General features: G+C 41.2%; 1 protein-coding gene across 1 annotated transcript in view; it reads right to left on the bottom strand.

Annotated features, from left to right (window-relative positions):
* Window positions 1–21,586, bottom strand: part of ptprn2 (protein tyrosine phosphatase receptor type N2) — a 179,129-nt gene that overhangs the window by 145,847 nt on the left and 11,696 nt on the right. Inside the window, exon 2 of the mRNA XM_050056635.1 lies at window positions 9,032–9,082. Within this exon, the coding sequence (XP_049912592.1) occupies window positions 9,032–9,082 (51 nt within the window). The remainder of the gene's footprint in view (window positions 1–9,031; window positions 9,083–21,586) is intronic.

Raw genomic sequence — 21,586 nt, 5'->3', positions numbered from 1 at the left:
ATAATGAAAATGCTATAATTTACCCTGCCCCCTACACGATTTTACTGACCAGAGCTTGAACGCATCATAATGCACCTCAGTGCAACCTCCATGAGCTATTAGTTTCCAGCTACCATTGGCTGCTTAGCGCTAACGTCAACTAGCAACAGAGAACTAGATTTTTTGCGTCCTTTCGTCCTGAAGGAAGCTCGCTGTTCCTCCCAAACACATTTTCTATTGTCCCCAGGATTATAGGACACCGGCTGCTGCTCACCATCTCATTACACACCAGTAAGATCACAAAGCCCATCTGATAAACGGTCTTTGTATTCTTCTTGTACCTGCTCATTAGTTTAAGCTCGTGGTTGTTAGTCTCAAGTCTTGCTTTTTAGCCTGCACAAAATTGATGTGGTGTTGGTGAAGGTCATCTTCTTCGTCGATAGGCCGCTGACAAATATCAAATATCGGCCAATACCAATGGTCAACCGAAAAATTGGTGTCGATCATGTCAGAATAGCTTGTTTGAAAAGAGGCTACATAATGCTCCAAAGTTAGGCTAAATTAGGCGAGGGAACAACTGGCATGGACATTCTTTTAAAGAGGTCCCTTGAACTCTCACCACAAGATATCTGAATGAAAATGGGTTCTAGAGGTAACCACTAACCTCCACTAAACTAGAGAAGGCTTGTTCCCAGTAAACGATTTGTTCTTTACAATCACTGTACTGCTTCAAATTCAATCTGTTTATTTGTCTTTTTAAGGAAAAAGGACAACCAACCTTTTTGATGAACGACGGGTCGCCTAACATTTATAGATACATTAAAACTGTATGTTTTGTAGATAAATGTTAACTGTACCAGTATTAGTCAGTGTACATCAAAATCATTAATATTAAGTGTAAAATAATAGACCAAAGTATATCCATGCAATTCCTTAACTCTCCATATTGACGCAGTTTTCAACTAGCCTATGCAATACAACAGCATAATCGAATTCCTTAAATTCAGTTTCAGATTTTGGTTTTGCTGTCACCCTAAGATTTCCAGGGGCCCCATATGGCCACCCTATGAAAAGTTTCTGGGAGCGCCCCTGCTGTGTAGTTCCAACATATTCGACACTGTTTGGAACTGAAGCAAAATCTGTCAAGCAGAGCAGAACACAGTGTTTTTTTAATGATCATCTGTCAGGTTTAAGGAAATATTAAGCTGACAATGGATCAATTTGTGCCTCCTTGCAGGACAAGACTAATGCCGTCACAGTGATGAGCAAAAGGCAACTGCAATGCAAATGAACCTTGATCAATCTAATCTATAATGCATGATACAGGAGGCCGCAGAATCAATCAGTCAATCCTGAGACGTACAATCCCACAAGTCAGCGACACTCTCACTAAAGAGAAGCTACGTCTGGATAAGCGCCATGTTGACAGGAATAAAGATGAAGATTTTCAGCCAAAAAAGGTAAAGAGCTGTAAATCCAGACACCGTCTCTCCTCCCACTGTGACAGACAGTGTGACGCCCGGCTGCTGCTAAAGCTATTTAAACTGTGAAGGCTAATGCTCTGGGATAACAGGAGCAAACACTAAAGCTGACAGTCAGCAAAGCATTTCTAAAAGACTGTACGTCGGGAGGAGGAGAAGACGGACCCAGGAGACAAATTAAGACGTATTGGAACAGGTGTATTAGCTGTGCAGCTCTCTGTCATGAAAATGAACAGGCCTAAATCAATGCACCGAGACTGGCCAGATGTAGCCCGCTAAAAAGAACAGAAACAAAAGTGATCAGGATATGATTAATGAGATTATTCAGGTATTTTTTTTTAAAGTGAAAGCTGGGGCCTTTGAAATGATAATTATATTTATGCATGCACTGCAATCTACATGTAAATACAGAAATGAATAAAGATAAAGCAGACTCTCAGAGCTATATCAAAACTGCCTGTTCTGTTAGGCTAGGGAATACAATAACTCCATTATACCATCTTATTTTTAACATTACTTCTCTCAGTGTGTCCTCTGTTACACCTTTTGTACCATCACATATCTTTAATACTCAAGTGTTTCTTCACTTAGCACTTCTTGATTATTCTTAGATTTGCACCTACTGCCTTGGCGCTCTTTCTCCGCCCATGCAGATTGTTTGGGATTATATATTTTGTAGTGGTTACTCAGAGTGTTTACGCTGCCTGCAGTTGAGCTCGTTGCAAGCTTCGATCAATAGAAGCATCACCTAAATCGTTTAAATCTAAAATACAGCGCGGGCGTTTCAGACAATATTGGCCCGAGTGGAGGCAAGATAACCACCAATCGATGAAACACTGTTGGTTAAGTGTTTAATAGGAGGCAACCGGTGCCCTCAGGGAAACTTGTAGCACTTATCCGCTGTACTTTAGCTTAGCTTATCATACCGGTAAGCCACAGACTCTAGAGAGTTGCATCAAATTAAAATGCATTTCCGGCCTCAGAGTAATCACATATCCTTTTAGAGGAGGAAACTCTGAGAAAGTATTCCCCTGAAGATGGAAATAAAGATTTGAAGAGGATGACTCTGAAACGAGACATGACAGCAGAAGATACAATGATACATGGAGGTTGGTAATTGACCTACTTAATCAGTGACACAATAACATCGACAGAGGAAGAACATATTGGAGGAACTTTTTCCAAAACTTGTCATTCATTAAAGCTGCTACTTATACCCTATAAAAAGTATTCGCAACTGATCAAAGTAGATTTAATGTGGCAACATCACAAAATCTGGACACTGTCGTTCATTTTCTTTATAATACTATTTCACTGTATACTTTAATACTATGGCTAACAAGCTCAACCAATACTCTGTTAGCTGAATCGCTAACTTAACCCCAGTGTCAACATTATATCTTTTACATTTTAAAGAGAAAAGAAGCATATGGCAACTTTGGCAGCCTGGCAAGGAATGAATGGAGCTGGGTGAGATATGAACTGAGAGACTGATGGAGGAATGAGATGCAGGTGAACAAGTGGGTGGCGTGGGCCAGGGTCGCATTCAATCGGAAAACAATGTGTATTGTTTGACTACAGTTTCCGAGTTGAACATGTTTCCTTGAGATGGTACGAAACGGGCTATGATGTACATTTGCTCTGGTTTGGTGGGTACGTTACAGGGGTTTCTCAATTAGCGGCGACGTGTAGCCACATGCATGTACCATTGTAGAGTGACACCTTCATAATTATTTCTAGTCCACTCCTCTAAATATACAGTGGTAAATACTACAATATCTCATCACAATCACAATGCTTGAGACTATGAGTGGGAGTGATAGTGTCATCTGAGGGCTTCCGCGTGGGAGCCATTGGGTTAAGATCAGATGGACAGAAAAGTAAGAATGAGCGTAGAGAAGGCAGAGCCGAGGAGAGATGTCTGTGAGGACTGATCTTTCCTTGCTGGGGCGGGCCATACACTCTACCTCCAACCATTCACTCATTTTCATGAGGGAAGAGAAGAGAGAAGAAACTAGATGGAGAAAACTTATATAACTTTAACAAAGGTAGAACTCAGCAACAACAGTGATTAGCAACAATGATAGGTCTAATACTTGTACAAAAATATACTTTACATAGATTGTAACACAGTCTCAAAGGTATAAAGTGGATTACCCTTCATCTGAAATGTTTGCCTTGTCATGTGAAATGTGAAGCTAATGTTGGATCACTATAATTAGGAACCACAGTTTCCACTTACCCCTTCATTCAACTGAGTTCTGGACAGCAAGGACAGTGACTGTAACACTGAGCAGATTTTATAGTGTAAAAACATGTACTTAAACCAATTTCATCAGGCTCTGAAAATTCTTTGAAAAGAACGCAGAGAATGGCCGTCTTAGCTGCTATAATACCACAGCAGGGTGTTAAATACACCACCGTTTCTGTCGAATAAACATTTTGCTATGTTTTGCTGGGAATGAACATGCTCCATGTAATGGCAGAGCAAGGGCGGGGCAGCCAGGTGATGGGGAATGGAGGAAAAGACAGAGGACACCTGGTGGATGGCTGGATGGAAAATGGCAGTGAAGAGGCCTTGTGAAGAGGGAGTGTGGCTAAAGAGGAGGGACAGAGACAAAGCGTGTGACACTCTTTGTTTCAAAAATTAAGAATTTGGGGTGGTAAATCTGTCAACATTATCTTTGTAAACTTCATATGTGTCAGCTGAGAGCAAAAAGCTTAACAGGCAAACAGTAGCAACAGCAGCTAAAAGGTTTTACAAACAGATATTAGCTAGCACTCGTTAGCAAGGTTTGTTGACCTGTTTTTAGACAGTGGAGGAAGGTGAAATATTCATCCCAAGTGCTGGAGCCGCTCTGGCACAAACTGGACCATTCAAATGTACTGTTCGGTTATCCAGAGCACCGTCTGGGAAGACGGAGCAGGGGAGCAGCAGAGCACAGTGAATGTGTGATTAACTTAACTGTTCATTAATTCATGTAGACATATAACTCTCCATTTCTTCGACCAAAAGGTCCCTCATTTTATTGTAGAGCGTCAGACTGAATTTACAAGCGCACCATGTCAGGTAACTGACAGGCGTTTTTGATGACTGCCTATGTCCAGTCCTTTCATCTTATCGCATTTAACCATAGCTGTCTTAATTTTTGTTTACAGGCAGTGGCGGCTTGTATGCTATGAATTTAAGTTTTGAGCCATGACTCCTTCTATTCTGGCTCCCAATAACACAAGACGACATTTTAAGACTCCTATGTAGCCTACAGGCCTGTGGTGGTGAGTCGTTTTTTGCCTCCAGCTAACAAACTGACATCATGTGACATCGACCCTAAAAGGGTCTGTTAAAGGAGATGCATTCATATGGAAATATGTTTTGTACTCTAAGATCTGTTTAAACTTTGACTATTAAGAGTCTTATTCTGTTGATCAGTATCAAAAGAGCCACATTAAATCTATTCTTGATTCAATGTCGTAAAATAATATAACATTAAAACTTCCGTCAGGGGTGAATACTTTTTATCACACTGTAATTGACAGTCAGCCGTGTATAAAATGGTGCTGATTGACACCACAGAGAGCTGCTCCTTCCCGCAACCCTTCCCTCCCCTCAGCCACTTTGCATGGCAACAGCATGGGTGAAGAAGAGCACGGTTGGCCCAGCCTAGAATAAACCAGGTTACTCCTTCAGGGACCTGGGGAAGAGTTGAAGTGGCAGACCTAGTTACTCCCGCTCATCCTCTGTCTGTACAGTGCCTGCTGCTCATCAGGAGTCCGATGGAGAGTGACAGAGTGTAGATTGAATATATGTCGAGGGTTATGAAGCAACTAAATAATGTCTCATTATTTGCATATTAGGTACAACATTAATCCGACATTAGTCTTTCTTGCCTGTATATATTTGCCTTTATTGAGCATAGCGCCTGTAATTATATTCCAGTGTTACAGGGATAATGTGCTGCTCCTTGGGCCAAAGTGTGATAAAAATAAAATAAAACAGAGAAGATAAAAAGATGTGGGAAAGGAAACGATCATCCACATCATAGCTTTGCATGATAGTCTAATGTAATATAAACTTCCACACCCACCACGACCCTCCTCTGTGCCTCTGGGGGGGTTTCTGTCGAGGTGTCAGCAAATTTCCCTCTATTACGCTACACACAGCTCCCCTCTGTACCATACAGGCTGTGTAATTAAAGTCAGTTTTTTATATTTCTCTTCTGCCCTGCCTCCTCCTTCCCTGTTTCCTCTTAAACTGGGTTAATATGGAAATCAGGGTAGAGATCTTCAAATTTGCTTCTCTAACATGCTGCAGATCCAAAGACTACTGACTGCCCCTCAATATTAGATCGTACCCCCGCCAACAGATATGTTTAAACCCATCTTGAAGGGTGGCTTAATCTGAGTTTTTGTTATATCATTCTGTAGCCACCCAGTAGTGTTCCTTATGTATTCAAATGCAAAAATTCAAATTTGGGCCAAAGTACGTATGTTTTTGCTTCAAAATGCTGTTTTCTCATGCCCTTTTAAATTTTTTCCCCTCATGACCTGATGTAAGTTTCTGCATGATGATGTTGCTAACCTACACATTGCTGTGGACGTCACGGTACGATTCCAAAAGGTACACAATAACAAACAAACTAAGCGATAGAGGCGTCATTGGATCAGCAACTCCCATATGCTGTGAGGTAAAAGTAAAACTAAAGTGGCAGTGGCTCAGCCCATAGGGACTTGGGTTGGGAAATGGAGGGCTGCTGGTTCAAATCCCCCTCTAGACCAAGCATGGAGTGTGGACTGGTACCTAGAGAGGGGCCAGGTTGCCTCATGGCTACTACCAAGATGCCCTCACTCTGACATCTCTCCATTTGATGCATGTATAAGTCCTATTTGTGCATGTGCTTGTCCCCCTTGGGGATTAATAATAATAATAATAGTAATAGTAATAGTAATAATAATTAGTTAGCTTAGCTTAGCATAAAGACTGGAAACATGGTGAAACAGCTAGCCTGGCTCTGTAACAAAATGTAAATCACTAATAAACAAGTTGGTCCATATATTGTTTTCTAGATGTTTGAAAAGCCATTTGAGCAGAAACAGGCGAGCTGTTTCCCCTGTTTCCCGTCTTTATGCTACGCTAAGCTAACTGGCTGCTAGTTGTAGCTTCATATTTACCATACAAACATGGCGTCAATCACCTCGTCTAACTCTCAGTCAGAAAGCAGACGAGTGTATTTCCTGAAATGTCAAACTGTTCCTTTAAGAGCTAGCCATATTTGATTGACAGAAAATGAATCAGCGACTATATTTTTTTTATATAGATATAATAGAAAATTGACTACCTTTGGCTTTTGGACTGTTACTGTGTTGTGTCACTATTTTCTGACATGCTACAGACAAAATGATTTTTTTTTTTTTTTTTTACATACTTTATTAATCCCCGAGGGGAAATTCAATTTTTCACTCTGTCAATTACACACAGGTCCGAACACACACATGCACAATCTGGACCTATACATGCACTAAGTGGAGAGATGTCAGAGTGGGCTGCCCATGACAGGCGCTCCGAGCGGTTGGGGGGTTCGGTGCCTTGCTCAGGGGCACCTCGGCAGTGCCCAGGAGGTGAACTGGCACCTCTCCAGCTACCAGTCCACACTCCATATTTTGGTCCGGATGGGGATTTGAAAAGGCGACCCTCCGGTTCCCAACCCAAGTCCCTATGGACTGAGCTACTGCCACCTGATTGAATGTTTCCTTGGGGGAAAAAAAAGCCTAATCAATAATGAAAATAATTGTCAAATACAGTCGTGATACATTGACTTGACATTAAAACATCAAAACTGACACCTTCACTGTAAATTGAGGTTGCTGCGCACTTTTTTAAATCAGATTTAATGCTTTTAAACTTTTGAAGACCTTGACAGCGAAACAAATGCACTTTAGGGCTGAGCTCTTTTTTGAAATCAACTTGACAATATTATTAGGGATTTTTTTTTAGACATTCATATGTAAAATTTCAAAAAGTAATCAAATTAATGGCATATGAAATGAACTCTGCCCCACGTTTACACTTTACATTAGATTAAACTGTTTAAAAAATATTTTAATCTAAAATTTAAATTACAATTGGCTTGGAATTGTTAATTTTCACAACTTAATGTATAACAAAAGGCTGTTCTGGTCTTTCTTGCGCTCAGCAGGCTGTCATTAAACCTCCACATTAAACATTACAGTATATCTACCTTTCATCTACTTTAACAGTCCATTAAATCTGTAAAACACCAGCTAAGTGGTCACCAAATTAAAAATCTGCGTCTCTCCTAAGAAACATTACAAGAAAAAGAAAGAGCTCGACTGAGTTGAGACTGAAGACCAAACCTTTTTTAAATAAATGAATACTGTGGGATGATAGTTTTTCATGCAGCTAGGCATCACCTCAAAATTAACGATATACCCTGTTAAGGCTTTTTCAGGAACAGCGGGAACCCTGCTGTAAATATACAAAAGGTTAGTAAAAAACAAAGCAGCAATACTAAGAGCAGTTTATACAAAATCACCCACATAACAAGAAAGAAGTCACCACGGACAAAAAACTAATTATCTCAGGTCATTCCCATCCTCCTCTTCATATTGAAATATTAATATTCAAACTGGTACTGTCCTGTTTTTCATTGCTTGTCTTTTGTGTTACTCCTCGCTGTCTCCTATAGGTCACATCATGTTCTGCATGTAATTCTATTGTCTGCCAACGAGCAAGTGCTCCCTTCGCCGGCTTCATCTTGTCTGTGTGAAATTGATTGCATGATGAATCCGCAGAAAGTAAATGAAGTGAGCAAACAAAAACAAACAACCTCAAAGTGCAGGCATTTAGATCATTATGCTCGTGAGGCCGAAAACAAACACGCACTGGGATAGATGTATTTCTCCAGTATACATGTAGGAACAATATGGAGCTGAAACCTACAGCGATGGGAGAATACATTAACCTTTCATGACGGCTCTCTCGTGAAGATGATCCTCAATATCGACATGCTATCAATCCCCTTCAAAATTGAAGCCCCGCTGTGTGTGTGATTCTGCTGAATGCCACACTGTGAAAAGCCCCGACATTTCCCCTCCATTCATCAGGTGACACGTTGTCATGGCAACCACTGACACACTCACATCCATCCCCCATGACAAGATGGTTTTATAGATGAGGTCGTGACCATCTGCGGTTTGGAGAATCCTTGACATATAAAAGGGAAAACATTCTCGTGGTATTGATTATAAACTTTGTAGTTACATTAATTAAATGCGACATCTATTGTTTGTTTTATTGTGCTGTTTCTGTTCCTCCCTCCAAGATGTTTTAATGCTTTTCTTAAACGTGGCTCACATGTTTTAACTGAGCGGAAATAAAATGCTGTGAGCAAGCCTCTCCAATGACCATCTATCTATCTATAAATCCCCGAATGATTAAAAATAACCACAGCGGCTTTAGAGCTGCGATGGGTCGATGATGGTTGATACCACAGGGATGATGTACAATGTAATGAGGTGTGGTGGGCGTGCATGACTCTCTGAGTCTGACTTACCATTGACGCAGAACTCATACGGTGTACAGAGCTCGTCTTCAAGCAGGCAACCTGGAGGTGAGAGAAGGTGAAACACAAGATTTAATAATAGATACCCTGTTTTACAATGATTTTCATAATCGATTCATCTTTTAAATAATTTATCAAACAAAAATAAGAGAAATTCTCTCATTCCAGCTTCTCAATAGGATGAATTTCATGATTTTCTCTTCTTTATATCCCTGCAGAATGAATACTTTAGGGTTTTGTACTACTGGTTGGAAAAAACAGGCCTTTTGAATATGTCACGTTGAAGCACATTGATGGGCATTTTTCACTATTTCTGGACACTGAATGGTCTAAACACTAAATACAGTAGTTGAAAATCTAATATACAAAAACACTAAGGTATTTTGAAAAGTATGTTTGTCTGCTTTCTTGCCGAGATTTCGATAAGAATGTTGATAGCACTTTCATACTGTATGTTACACATGAAGCTGCAGCCAGCTGGTTAACTCAGGCCATTAAACAGCCGTTATTAGTGGTAATAAGCGTCATAGAGTATGGGTTAGTAGGGGTCTGCCACACCTACTATTAGGACGAAAAGGCCATTATCAGGCCATGAAATGAAACTTTCCGCCAGAAAGGGCATTCAAGATTTTTACTTCAGGAGACCAGGGTCCGAGTCCTACGTGAAACCAATATTCACACCTAACCAATCCATTTTGGTGCCTAAATCTGAAAAGTGAAACCTACCAAACTGGTAACAACCTTCAAAACTTACCAGTAGGTGTCAAGGGCCCCTACTGACTCATTTATGGGACTTAAAACCACAAATAACCATTTAATGGGCTGATAACATCCCGATCAGGTGCTACAGCTAATTACTTTACTAATATGTTGTTTGGTCTATCAGTGCAAAAGGTCCTTCCATCCATTTTCATCAGCTTATCCGAGGCTGGGTCGAGGGGGCAGCAGGCTAAGCAAACCACCCCAGACGTCCCTCTCCTCAGCGAAGCTCTTGGGGACCCCAAGGCATTCCCAGGCCAGATGAGATATGTAATCTCCTCAGCGTGTTCTGGGTCTGCCCCAGGGCCTCCTACCAGTGGGACGTGCCTGGAACACCTCCAACGGGAGGCACCCAGGAGGCATCCTGATCAGATGCCCGAACAACCTCAACTGACCCCTTTTGACGCCAAAGATCAGCAGCTCTACTCCGAGCTCCCTCCGGATGTCTGAACTCCTCACCCTATCTCTAAGGCTGAGCCCAGCCACCCCACAGAGGAAACTCATTTCGGCCGCTTGTATCTGCGATCTCATTCTTTCAGTCACTACCCAGAGCTCATGACCATAGGTGAGGGTTGGGACGTAGATGGACCAGAAAATCGAAAGCTTCGCCTTCCAGCTCAGCTCCCTCTTCACCACAATGGTCCAGCACAGTGCCCGCATCACTGCAGATGGTGCATCAAACCGCTGATCCATCTCATGCTCAATCCTGAACAAGACCCCAAGATACCTGAACTATCTCGCTTGAACCCAACCCAGAAGGCAAAAGGTAAAGGGCAAAAACAACAATTTGTGTGGAGGCTAGCCCCATTTCTCATCTTTTATGCTAAGCTAACTAACCTGCTGCTGGCTGTAGTTTCCAATTTACATCACAGATATTAGAATTTTATCAATATTCTGATATAACTCACAGCAAAAAAGAGGGTAAGTATATATCCCAAAACTATTCCTTCAATCTCTGAAGAAAATTAGCGGCAACTTAAGATGGAAGGAGACAGAAATTGTAAACTGGTCCAGCAGGTTGACTTCAAGTGGCAGAGAGGAAAACATAACATGCCTTGAGACAGGATATAAATGAGACCGTAGGCACAAATACAATAGAAAAATTAATGTACAGAAAATGCACTAAATTACGGAACAAAGTTAACCCAATGTCACCATTTCTAAATATGTCACCGCTCTATCAAAGTACAGCTTAGCAGTGCATTAACTGTGGCTGTGGGCTTTGCTGCTAATGGCAGAGCCATCAATCATCAATTAGTGCGACTTCTCCTATCCTGTCTCTGACACTAATACCCCAACGTTTCCATATATGAATGTTGTATGAATATTAATGAACTTTAACGCTTGGACTAGGGCTGGGTGTTCCAGACTAATAAATGAACAGATGGCAGGAGCATTATGGGTAGCTGTTCCCTGTGTTCATATTTTACACGTGGGAGTTGCAGCGAGCAGAGGACTGATTGTTCTGCTCACCGATCTGCACAGGTGATCTTCCACATTTACACATTTCCAGGAAAAGACGGAGGTGAGTGAAAAAAATAGTCTGTGGGGTAAAAACTCCTCTTGAAGCGTTATTTTCTGTCATAGTCAGGGTCAAAACGAGCCCAGGCAATAATCAAACATTCAGCCGAGAAATGAGCCACTAAGAACCATTTGGATTTGTTCAATAAGCTTTTGACAGGCTCATAGTACAGAGTTTATAGTGTCTGCAGTGTTGACAACACAGAGACAATCTGTAAACAACTAGGTCAAGCCTCGGCCTTCTTTCATCAAGTCTTTTATCTTTGTTATTTCCCTTCTTCAGCTCATCAGTAGGAGTGACGTAATTGGATGCACCCTCTTGGCCCGGTGGCCTCGATGGACAGCAACAAGCAGCTCGTGACCATGAATAGAGAACAGACTGAGAGGGAAGCGAAGCCTCTGCAGAGCTCTTTAATAATGAGAAGCGATAGGTGTGAGAAGTCCGTTAATCAATTCACACAGAAAGGAAAGATAATCAGGACAGGTGCGGATGAGACAGGAACTTTTCAGGCATCACTTGTTCCAAGTTTGTTCAAGTTTCCTCTGTACAGATCCATCATTAGGATCATTATTCTGTTATAATTATTAAAGTCTAGTCTGCGTGATAACTCGATTATACAGACACAATGCGCAGCCATTTTGTTTGGAAGTCGAGGGAACATTTCATGAAATTACATCTTTTGGAGGTAATGGCTTCAATATGTCAGTAAAATGGTTATTTAATGATGTAGAGTGACGCATCATAACAGAGCTGTAAGGTCGCGCAGCTCTCGAGAACTAAACGAAAAAGGCAGAATGTCCTGAACTGCTGAAGAGAAACAACTTACTGATCGAAAACCAAGACCATAAATGGTTTTTCTAACAACTTGCACTTTACTGTAATTCTCTACCCCATAAATCCCTCATTTTCATGGACAGATTAAGCTACAGCGTCCATAACTCTCAAATGCTGCTGCTGGCTGAAAAATGCACATGGACTTTAATATTTTGTTCCAGATCCATTATGATGCTCCTTTCAGTAGATATTACACATAATGCTATCAGGCACAACATAAAACAAAATAGGAACCAATAATAAAACTTTATAGCACACATTTCAGTTGCCTTACAATATTTTAAAGCTGCAATAATCAATATTTTTCTATCAACAATGAATGAAATGACTATGTATAATATATAAAGGAACACTTGTAGTGAAACAGAGAATTATCAGCTGTTTTTCTGCAGTACTTCACAGCGCATTTGTTTTGGTTTTACACCACATTTACCATTTCAGTTCACTCTCGCTGCTCGCACCAAAGCCATTTCCAGATGCAGGCAGCTGTTTTCAGTGAAAAAGCTCTGACAAACACATCTCCACAGACGCTGGAACCCAAAATCCAACCTGGTATGTCTATGTTTTATCATTGTCAGTCAGGTCCAAGTCCAGTTCTATTACAGCAGGTCCCAGGTCTGTTAATCATTATGTGTGATTAGCACTGATCACGAGAGAAGCACATAAGCATTGCGTGCGTAACTTTGTTTGTCACGATACTGGAATTTCTAACTTCAAAACAATACCTTAACAAATAGCAATATTCAATACCATTTTCGATACTATGGGGAAACATTGACATTGAAGGCATCACAATTTCTACTAAAAGATAAATATAAAAAGGCTAAAACATGACAACTTATCTATTCATGGTTAGTGGCAGAGAACAGCAGAATGACTGTAGTAAACAGTAGTAAAAAAGTAGTTTAAAAAAATCAATTTAATGACTAGGTTTGATGGGTCCATAGAACAGATCCGAAAACTGGGTCAGGCCTGCAATATCTCAAAAACATGTTGGGTATAAATGTTTTTAAATATTATTGGGCCTAATCATATCTCAGACAAAATTTTCTAGCTCCAATAGGGTTTGGGTCTGTCATGTGGGACCCATGAAGACCTTTGCTCTGTACTCTGGACCCAAATACAGGATGGCAGGCAGGTGGATTAAACAAAAAGCGAGATTTAAAGTAAGCTAATACCAGACACCCAAAGGCAGGCGACCACACGTAACAAGTGGGTAGCAGTAGTAAAAAGTACAAAGGAAAATACACAGAAACTAAACTGGGTAAAAAACAAGGGACAAGAAACAAACGCAAACCGTCTAGCAGACCAAATACACAAGAAAATGAGGGTGTTAATGAGAGACAGGTGACAGCTAGGCTAATGGGAAACAGCTGCAACAAATTAGGGTGGGGCACACAATCACGAAGATGGGAAAACACACAAAGACAGGAGGTGGAAGACATGACACATGAGGAGTGAAAATAAAAACAGGAAACAAGAAAAAGCCAGGACAGACAGACAAAGTTAACCACTAGCTGGTGAACATTGTAGAGCTGAGTAGCAGCTAAAGAGCCAGATATTTCCCTCAGGAGTTGGTGGCGACCAAAATTGAGCTAAGAGAAAGTTATTACTGGACTTTCATTTCAGGTAGACAGAAACATGACTTCAAATGAATGTTTTTTTCATAATGTTCTGACATTTTAAAAAGCAAATGATCAATATTTTATAAAGAACTTAGAGTTAGCTTGAAGATGACGACAAACATAAACTTATACAGAGCACTTAGAGAAAGCCACCCAATCCCTCTTGACCATGCATCTCACCGTTCCGCAATTAGTGTCAGTCCATTCAACTTTACCTCCTCATCACTTCCCTGCTTAATTCATTGGGTTCTCTGGGAGGCCTTGTCAGCTCTCAATATTAATTACGACCTTCCATTTAATGAAGCATCCAGCCAAGCATAGTTAGTCAGACATAGTGTGTGTGTGTGTGTGTGTGTGTGTGTGGGTGGGGGTGTGTGTGTGTGTGTGTGTGTGATAGGCAGGGACATAGGATTGATAACGCCACATCCTCTTTCTCTGTGTGATAGGCAGGGACATAGGATTGATAACGCCACATCCTCTTTCTCCAACACCATGCCAGAGATGATTAAAATGGCGCCTTTTAATTAAAATGCAATCACAGTGGATGCTGCTGATTACCTCAGGCAAAAAAACAAAACAAAAGGATGCTCGACTCATCGTGACTGAGGAAGGAAAAAAAAGCTGTCCAGGTTATATCTTAATGAAGCATACTGACAAAAGAATGGCCACACTGTCTTGTGTAATTTTAGGCGTACATGATCATTTCACAAAGAAAATGACCTTTGATAATAATAAAAAAAAAAAAAAGGAAACAAAGAAGAAAAATGCTACACTTGCTATTGAGTGTTGTCGCTCTGTTGCCATGTCAGCTCCATCAGAGTAGCTCATCAACTGGAAACTAGTGGAGTCGAGTAAGTACAGCCTCAGTGGGATTTGGTGGATTGACAGAGATGGCTTGAGTGTGAGCTTTTTGTGCTACAATAACATACACTCAAACTGTTCAATGTGCAATCTTTATTTTTCATCTTGTGTCCCATTGTGTCGTGATGGCCTTTTTGTCTGATCAACAGACCAAAACCTGGATCTATTTATTTCACAATCACAGAGGACAAAAAAACTGCACATACTCACATTTGAAAAGCAGACACTAGTAAAATCTTTAAACAAAACCTCTTATCAATGAAATAATGTGTAGTGCGTATTCAAAATTGACCAACTGTTGCAGCTCTTGATAAATTATTAATTGTTTAGGTTATTTATTGAGTAAAATGATGATGATTTGGTTTAAGGCTCTCAGATGTGAGGATTTACTGCTTTGTGAGTTTTATATCATTGTAAAGTAACATCTGGACAAAACAAACAAAACACAGTGTCACCTTGAGCTCTGGAAAATTGCAAAAGGCATTTTTCACTATTTCCTGACATATTAATGACTTAAAGGGACAGTTCACCCCCAAATCAAAAATACATATTTTCCCCTTTAACCTGTAGTGCTATTTATCAATCTAGACTGTTTTGATGTGAGTTGCAGAGTGTTGGAGATATCGGCTGTAGAGATGTCTGCCTTCTCTTGAATAAAATGGAACTAGATGGCACTCGGCTTGTGGTGCTCATTGCGCCAAAAAAGAAATTCATTTGAAAAACTCAACTGCAACGTCTCTTCTCAGAACTCATGACCTGGTTACTCAAGATAATCCACAGACCTTGCTGTGAGCAGTTTCATGAAGGAACTATCTTCCTCCTACTGCAGTATGCCTGCCAATCGTATCACCACACAGAAGGAAGCGTGCATCTACTCATGGACAAGAGACTGATACTCATGCCATTGTGAGATGTAACAGTGTCCTCTTTGGCTGAGCTGTAACGTTAGCTCAATGGTGCAAGGTGAGCTAGCAGTAGCAGTAGCACTCTGCAACTCACACCAAAACAAGCTAGACTGATACATAGCACTACAGGTAAGAGGAAGAACATGTCTTTTTGATTTCGGGGTGAACTGTCCCTTAAACAATCATTGAATCATCAAATAACTGCCAGTTTAATCATAACTGAAAATAATCATTAGCAGCTGCAGTAGATGTGAGCGTTGCTGTAAATGTGCAGAAGCTTCCCCTCCCAAAATAGCCACTGTGTGACCTAATTTACAACTACAGTATGCAGGGAGAATCCAGGAGGTCAATGGATGCAGTAAGGCAGTTCACAGTTTTTAACATGATATACTGGTCGTTAGATGGTTGACTCTCAGAAAACTGCAAAATAAGAAGTAGCAGAAAGAAGTGAAACACTACATATATTACAGTGTTTTGTCTCAGTGTGTCTTTGCAAATTAAATGCAAAATGATACAGAGGTTTTGCATAAAAGCACTTCCAGAAATGCATGCAGAATGTGGCCTAAACCTCTCAAGAGCCTCTCTCCACAGCTGTGTAGCAGAGACATGATGCCCCCTGCCTGCCTTATTACCACTAACTGCCATTAAGGGCAGCAAGTTTCATCTTCTGTATAAGTAAGCAAGGATTAACACAGACACTCACATGTACACAAAACAATTCACCTTCACCTAAAATCTAAGCTACACAGCGTTTCAGGGACATAACAACAAGGGTGTCTCCCCTCGGGGCGGTGAGAGGAGCGTGTTTAAAGGGAAAAGCTCATTTACGGTCATTTAAGGAAAAGCAATCATGTTAGAATGACTGAGAGTTTCTCATTACAAAATAATATAACCACATTAATATCTCAGATAATCTCCACCTGTACATTATCAAGCCATCCATTACACATCTCAGAGCAGGTTTCGCTCTGGAGGAGCTGCTTGAGACTGATTCGAACATTTGGCCATGATTGGCCGACCTTGCCTGGAACATTAAGTATGTCCCTATGAGGCTAAACCCAAGGCTGAACAAGAAGTCAGAGACTTTATTGCTCACTTCTCCCTCACAGGTGGTTGGCCGGTGCCGGGATACCATCTGTGATGTCTGAGGGGCCAAGGAGGATGCTGGGAGTCTGGCAGCGAGGACAGCCACTCCCAGAGCCTGCTGCAGTTTAGGACATATTTCATTCACTCTCTGGGGCCACCGACATATCTTTTATTATAATTATAAGCTGCGACCAAGGACACCTGACTCATTTTTACTCACACACACACTCACACACACCTGTACTGTCAGCCAAAAAAGCCATTTCAGAACAGTGCAGTGGGTGACAACGGCAATAAAAGTGAAAGTGAATTGAAAAAGGGAGCGCGGCTGGAGCAGGGACAGCAGAGAAGAACATCACCTGCAAGCAAATTAGCATCAGCTTGACACCATGTCCGCAGATTTAAACAGCTTGTGTCATTAAGGCGCTCTCCTGCTAAAATTAAAGATGGCTCCAAGCTTTTCTCTGCTCCGAAAGGTCTGTTCTTGTCAAGAGCTGCATGTCACATGTCAGCAATGCAGCCTTGGCATCTCAACATTTTTATACAATCCTCATACGCTACTCATCCAAACATGACAAGACTTTGTTATAACAGCAGTTTGAATAATAATGTGACATTCTGTGCACCGACATTCATGAGGATTTTTTTTTAACAATTCATTTTCACACCACAAAAATTTCATGCTGGGAGGCAGACGAGAAGATCAATACTACTTTCTTGTCTGTATGCTGAATATGAAGCTACAGCCAGCAGCTAGTTAGCTTAGCTTAGCGCATAGACTGGAAGCAGGGGGAAACAGCTAGCCTGGCTCTGTCCAAAGGTAACAAAATCCTCCAAAGCTAATAAAGAAATGGGAAATAGTCCAGCTCATAACCCTCTGTAAGACTGTAATTTGTTACTTTTACACTTCAGCTTTAGTTTGGATTAAAGAGGTGACTTGAGTCACATGACTTGACTAAAGTCACAAAATTGAGGACTTGAGACTTGCTTGACTAACATTGATAAAAGACTCAGTTTGTCTTGGTAATCATAACGTGATTTGGATTCAATGATTATGTCAGGCCTATTCCACTGGCGGCCCACAGGCCAGAGGCAGAGGCAACCTCAGACTGGCTCAGCATACATAAATCTACACAAAAATATTTAAAGAACATATAGCACCTAGAAGTACCTAATGAGTGAGCCATCTCACTTCTCAAATCAGTATAGCGACATCCTAAATTATATTTTTCTCAAATTAGTGTTCTTCCATGTGACACATTCATAGTAGCTTTTCAAAACATCTGGGCATGCATCCTATGTCTTTCCCTTAAAGTTTTCCTTGACCTTAAAGGAAAAAGTCATAAGGTGAGGTAAGTGTGTGTGTGTGTGTGTGTGAGTGTGTGTGGGAGAGAGTTGGGAGAGGGAGACACGGGCAGAAAGAGATAGTGTGTGTTATTGGTTGCTGTTATTGCCACTTTTTATGGTTCTGTGTATTGATAGCTCTCTTCTGCACTTCGTGATGTGCCTGGGTGAGATATGTGACTGTCATCTTTTATTTCAAAACTGAAACAATTAACCCTTTTTTTTAAACCAAATTTAATTGCATTTGTTAATATCTGTCATTAATAAAATCTAAAAGAAAGGTTTTGAATAGGCTGCTGAAAATGTCTTTCCCATCTACATTTCCTGGTTTTAAAATCCGGCCCATCTGAATTTGTAACTGAGTACCCCTGTATTATGTTGTCAGTGACAGTAGTAAGAAGAGAACTGTGGTGGGCAAGATCTACTGCTCAAAAATCAGTGACACGACCACCACAACATCCAACCTCATCCATCACCACAAAACCAACAAAGAAAGGTACGTGAATGTATCGCTTTAGCTGACTAATTAGCTTATTGGCTGGTTAAACGTTCTAGCCAACGTTTGACCAGATCATTGGAAATTCTGATGACTTCACTTCTGACTTGCTTAACTTATAGCAAGGACTCAACTTGACTTGTTTGATTCTCAGTATAGTAGCTTGGGGCTTGCTTAAGACTTGAAGGTTAGAACTTGAGACATGTTTGAGGTTTGCACCTGTGTGACTTACTTCCACCATTAGATTAAACAAATGAGACATAACACGTTAATTAGTGAGCTTTAGAGTTGCCGGGAGGTGGATTTTGTTACCTTTGGACAGGCTAGCTGTTTCAGTCCATGTGCTTAGCTAAGCTAGCTGACTGGTGGACTGCTCATAGTTCCAATGACCTGAAATTCTGAAGCCCAGCTAGTCCAAAAAATGTCCCACTGGACTATATGGCCATTTCTCCAACAGCCATTATCCCAAACCAAACAACCACTGCCCTGCAGTCCCGTTTCTCCAAAAATACACACTTCCTTTACTTGGACAACCCAATCGCCAGATAAAATGTTCGCATTCTGTTATCTTCCGATACGTTACATTTATACTTTATGGTCTATCACAGTGGTTCCCAACTGGTGGGTCGGGGTCCAAAAGTGGGTGCAGGTCCATTCTGAATGGACCACAAGTGATTCGCACACACGTCAGGTTTGTAAAAAATACACTTTATTTTTTTGTACAGTAAATTTCTGGCCCAGAACTTTTATTTTGAAGTGATGTTTCCTGCTGTAGGGTGAGTTACTAATGGACAGCTACTTGACAGAGACAGCAAACTAGCTAGACGACATGGCCAAACACAAGTATAACACTGAATATAAACTGTGTGGACCTTGAAATAATGACTAAGGAGAATTATGCACCCCGTGGCTCGACCAGTTAGGAACCACTGGGCTAGCGGATACATTGAAACTTCATGTTTCTCAACAACGCCAGGCTTAGGCACAAAAACCACTTGGTCATAGTTAGGAAAGATCATGTTTTGGTTATAAACACCCATGTTTGATAGCACAAAACCCGCTGGAAATGCAGGGACAGGTAAGCGAAAAACCCCGGGGTTTGGTGGATCAAACACTGCTGGGAGACTCTGCAAATGGTCGGTAAAAACACCTAGGATCAGTGGCTCAAATGCTGCTGGGAAATGCCATGAAGGGTCGGTAATAAACTCGGGATCAGTGGCTCAAATGCCACTGAAAAACTAAAACCAACTCCAGGGAGTGTGTATTTTCGGAGTTAGGGACTTTGGAGCAATGGGCGTTTGTTTTGGGATAACACACTGTCAGACAAATTGGCATTCGGTCCAATGGGACATGCTTTTGACTAATGGGGCTTCGAAATTTCAGGCTGTCAGAACAATGGCATGGCAGTGCTGGCTGCTGGCTGCAGCTTCATATTTAGCATACATACATGTTCTTCTCTGACTCTTGGCAAGGAAGAGTATTCTCAAAATGTCAAACTTTTCCTTGAAGGGAAATGAAATGCTTCAGAGAATAAATCTAAAAGTTATTTTAAAAAAATCAATAATTAGTAGGAGCTGGAAGCAGAGTCTTTGAGGTCACTTTGACAGAAGAGGCAACCTGACATGAAACTACCTGACATCCAGGAGTGTAACCAAACACATTCCTCACCGACTTTCCAGAGAATTTGTCTCAGAATTCCCAGGCAGGCAGGTCATTCTCAGTCATTCAGCTGCCAGCTCCAGGCGACAGCCCAGACAGCGGCCATGAATTAAAGATGGCAGCGTCACTGCGGCAAGAGAGGACCCAGAAATAGGCCGGCCTGACCTTTTCTCTGACCCGCGTTGAATGATTCAGACATTTGATTGTCTCCCCTCTTCTGAGGTGTGATTGGGCGTTGAAGTGCCGAACCAGAGCAAGTCAAACAGCGATGCGTCCTCCTTCTGAGGTGCTCAAAGTGAGCCAACACAGCCTGGCCCCCAGGGAAATCTCTGGTCCTCCAGATGAAGTAAAAGGTTTAACTCTTTTCAGTGCCAGTTGAACCTCATTTTAAGTGCAGGTCATCACAGCACAGCCATGTTTCGATACTACTTTCACTACAGTTGAAAAGGAGACATTCAAATGCAGCTGTGCTCCAGTCATTCTTATGCCTGTTTGGTAATTTTATAGCTCCCAATGAAACTGCTCAGCTGCATCACCTGTGGAGTGAAGCACCTTTGGTTTTGTTAATACATATCAAGGGCCATTTGAATACCCTCTGAAGCATGAAACTGAATCCACACTTCAACCCTATTTTCTGATTCTGATTCTGATTCTGAACCCACTCAGACCACTTCTCATCATGAAGGGAAAGGCAACTTTTGTGGCTTAAGGAGAATCCACAGATCTCTTCAAATCACACAAACCCACCAGCTTTGTCTCTTTCACTGACGGAACTGTTTTCATTAAGTACAGATTTTTAATACAATCAAACATCGGTGTGTGCTGGCTTAGATTATGATGATGTCATCCACAATTGTATGTCTGAGGACCTTCCCTTCAGCTGATTAAATCTCTGTCCTAACACAGGCTGGCACCATTTTTAGTATTAAACCCATTCCTGTCTCACCTGAAACTGTTCCTCTGAAATATTATAATCACCCAGTGCTAAGTCGATTATCTGCATTAGACTAAATATAGTACAGCAGTGTTTCTCAAATGATGGCACAAGTACCCCTAGGGGTACTTTGAAGTACTACAGGGGGTACATGAATCTTTAAAAAATATATATCAGTCATGGAAAATTTCTAAAATAATTATGCTAAAAAATGTACATTTCCTATTTTTAATGCAATCTGCCATAAACTGTCAACTGCTGCAACAAAACGCAGTCACATTCTTGTTTGTTCACTGTGACTGGGGGCCAGATTTGTTTTCCAAGGAATCGCAAAGGCATGTCCCTTCCTTCTATGCCTCTAATGGGCATACACTATAATTGTTACCCTAACCGTAACTCTAACACCTCATGCCTAAACCTATCCAACCCAACCAATGAAGGCAACGAGTGCTAGTCAATCCGAGGGACAGTAGGTTGGGTCATGCCTTCGCCATCCTAGGAAAAAAAATTGGTAAAGGGGA

Source organism: Epinephelus moara, chromosome 11 (assembly GCF_006386435.1).
Source record: "Epinephelus moara isolate mb chromosome 11, YSFRI_EMoa_1.0, whole genome shotgun sequence".
NCBI classification, from domain to species: Eukaryota; Metazoa; Chordata; class Actinopteri; order Perciformes; family Serranidae; genus Epinephelus; species Epinephelus moara.
This window is presented reverse-complemented; position numbering and strand designations above follow the sequence as displayed.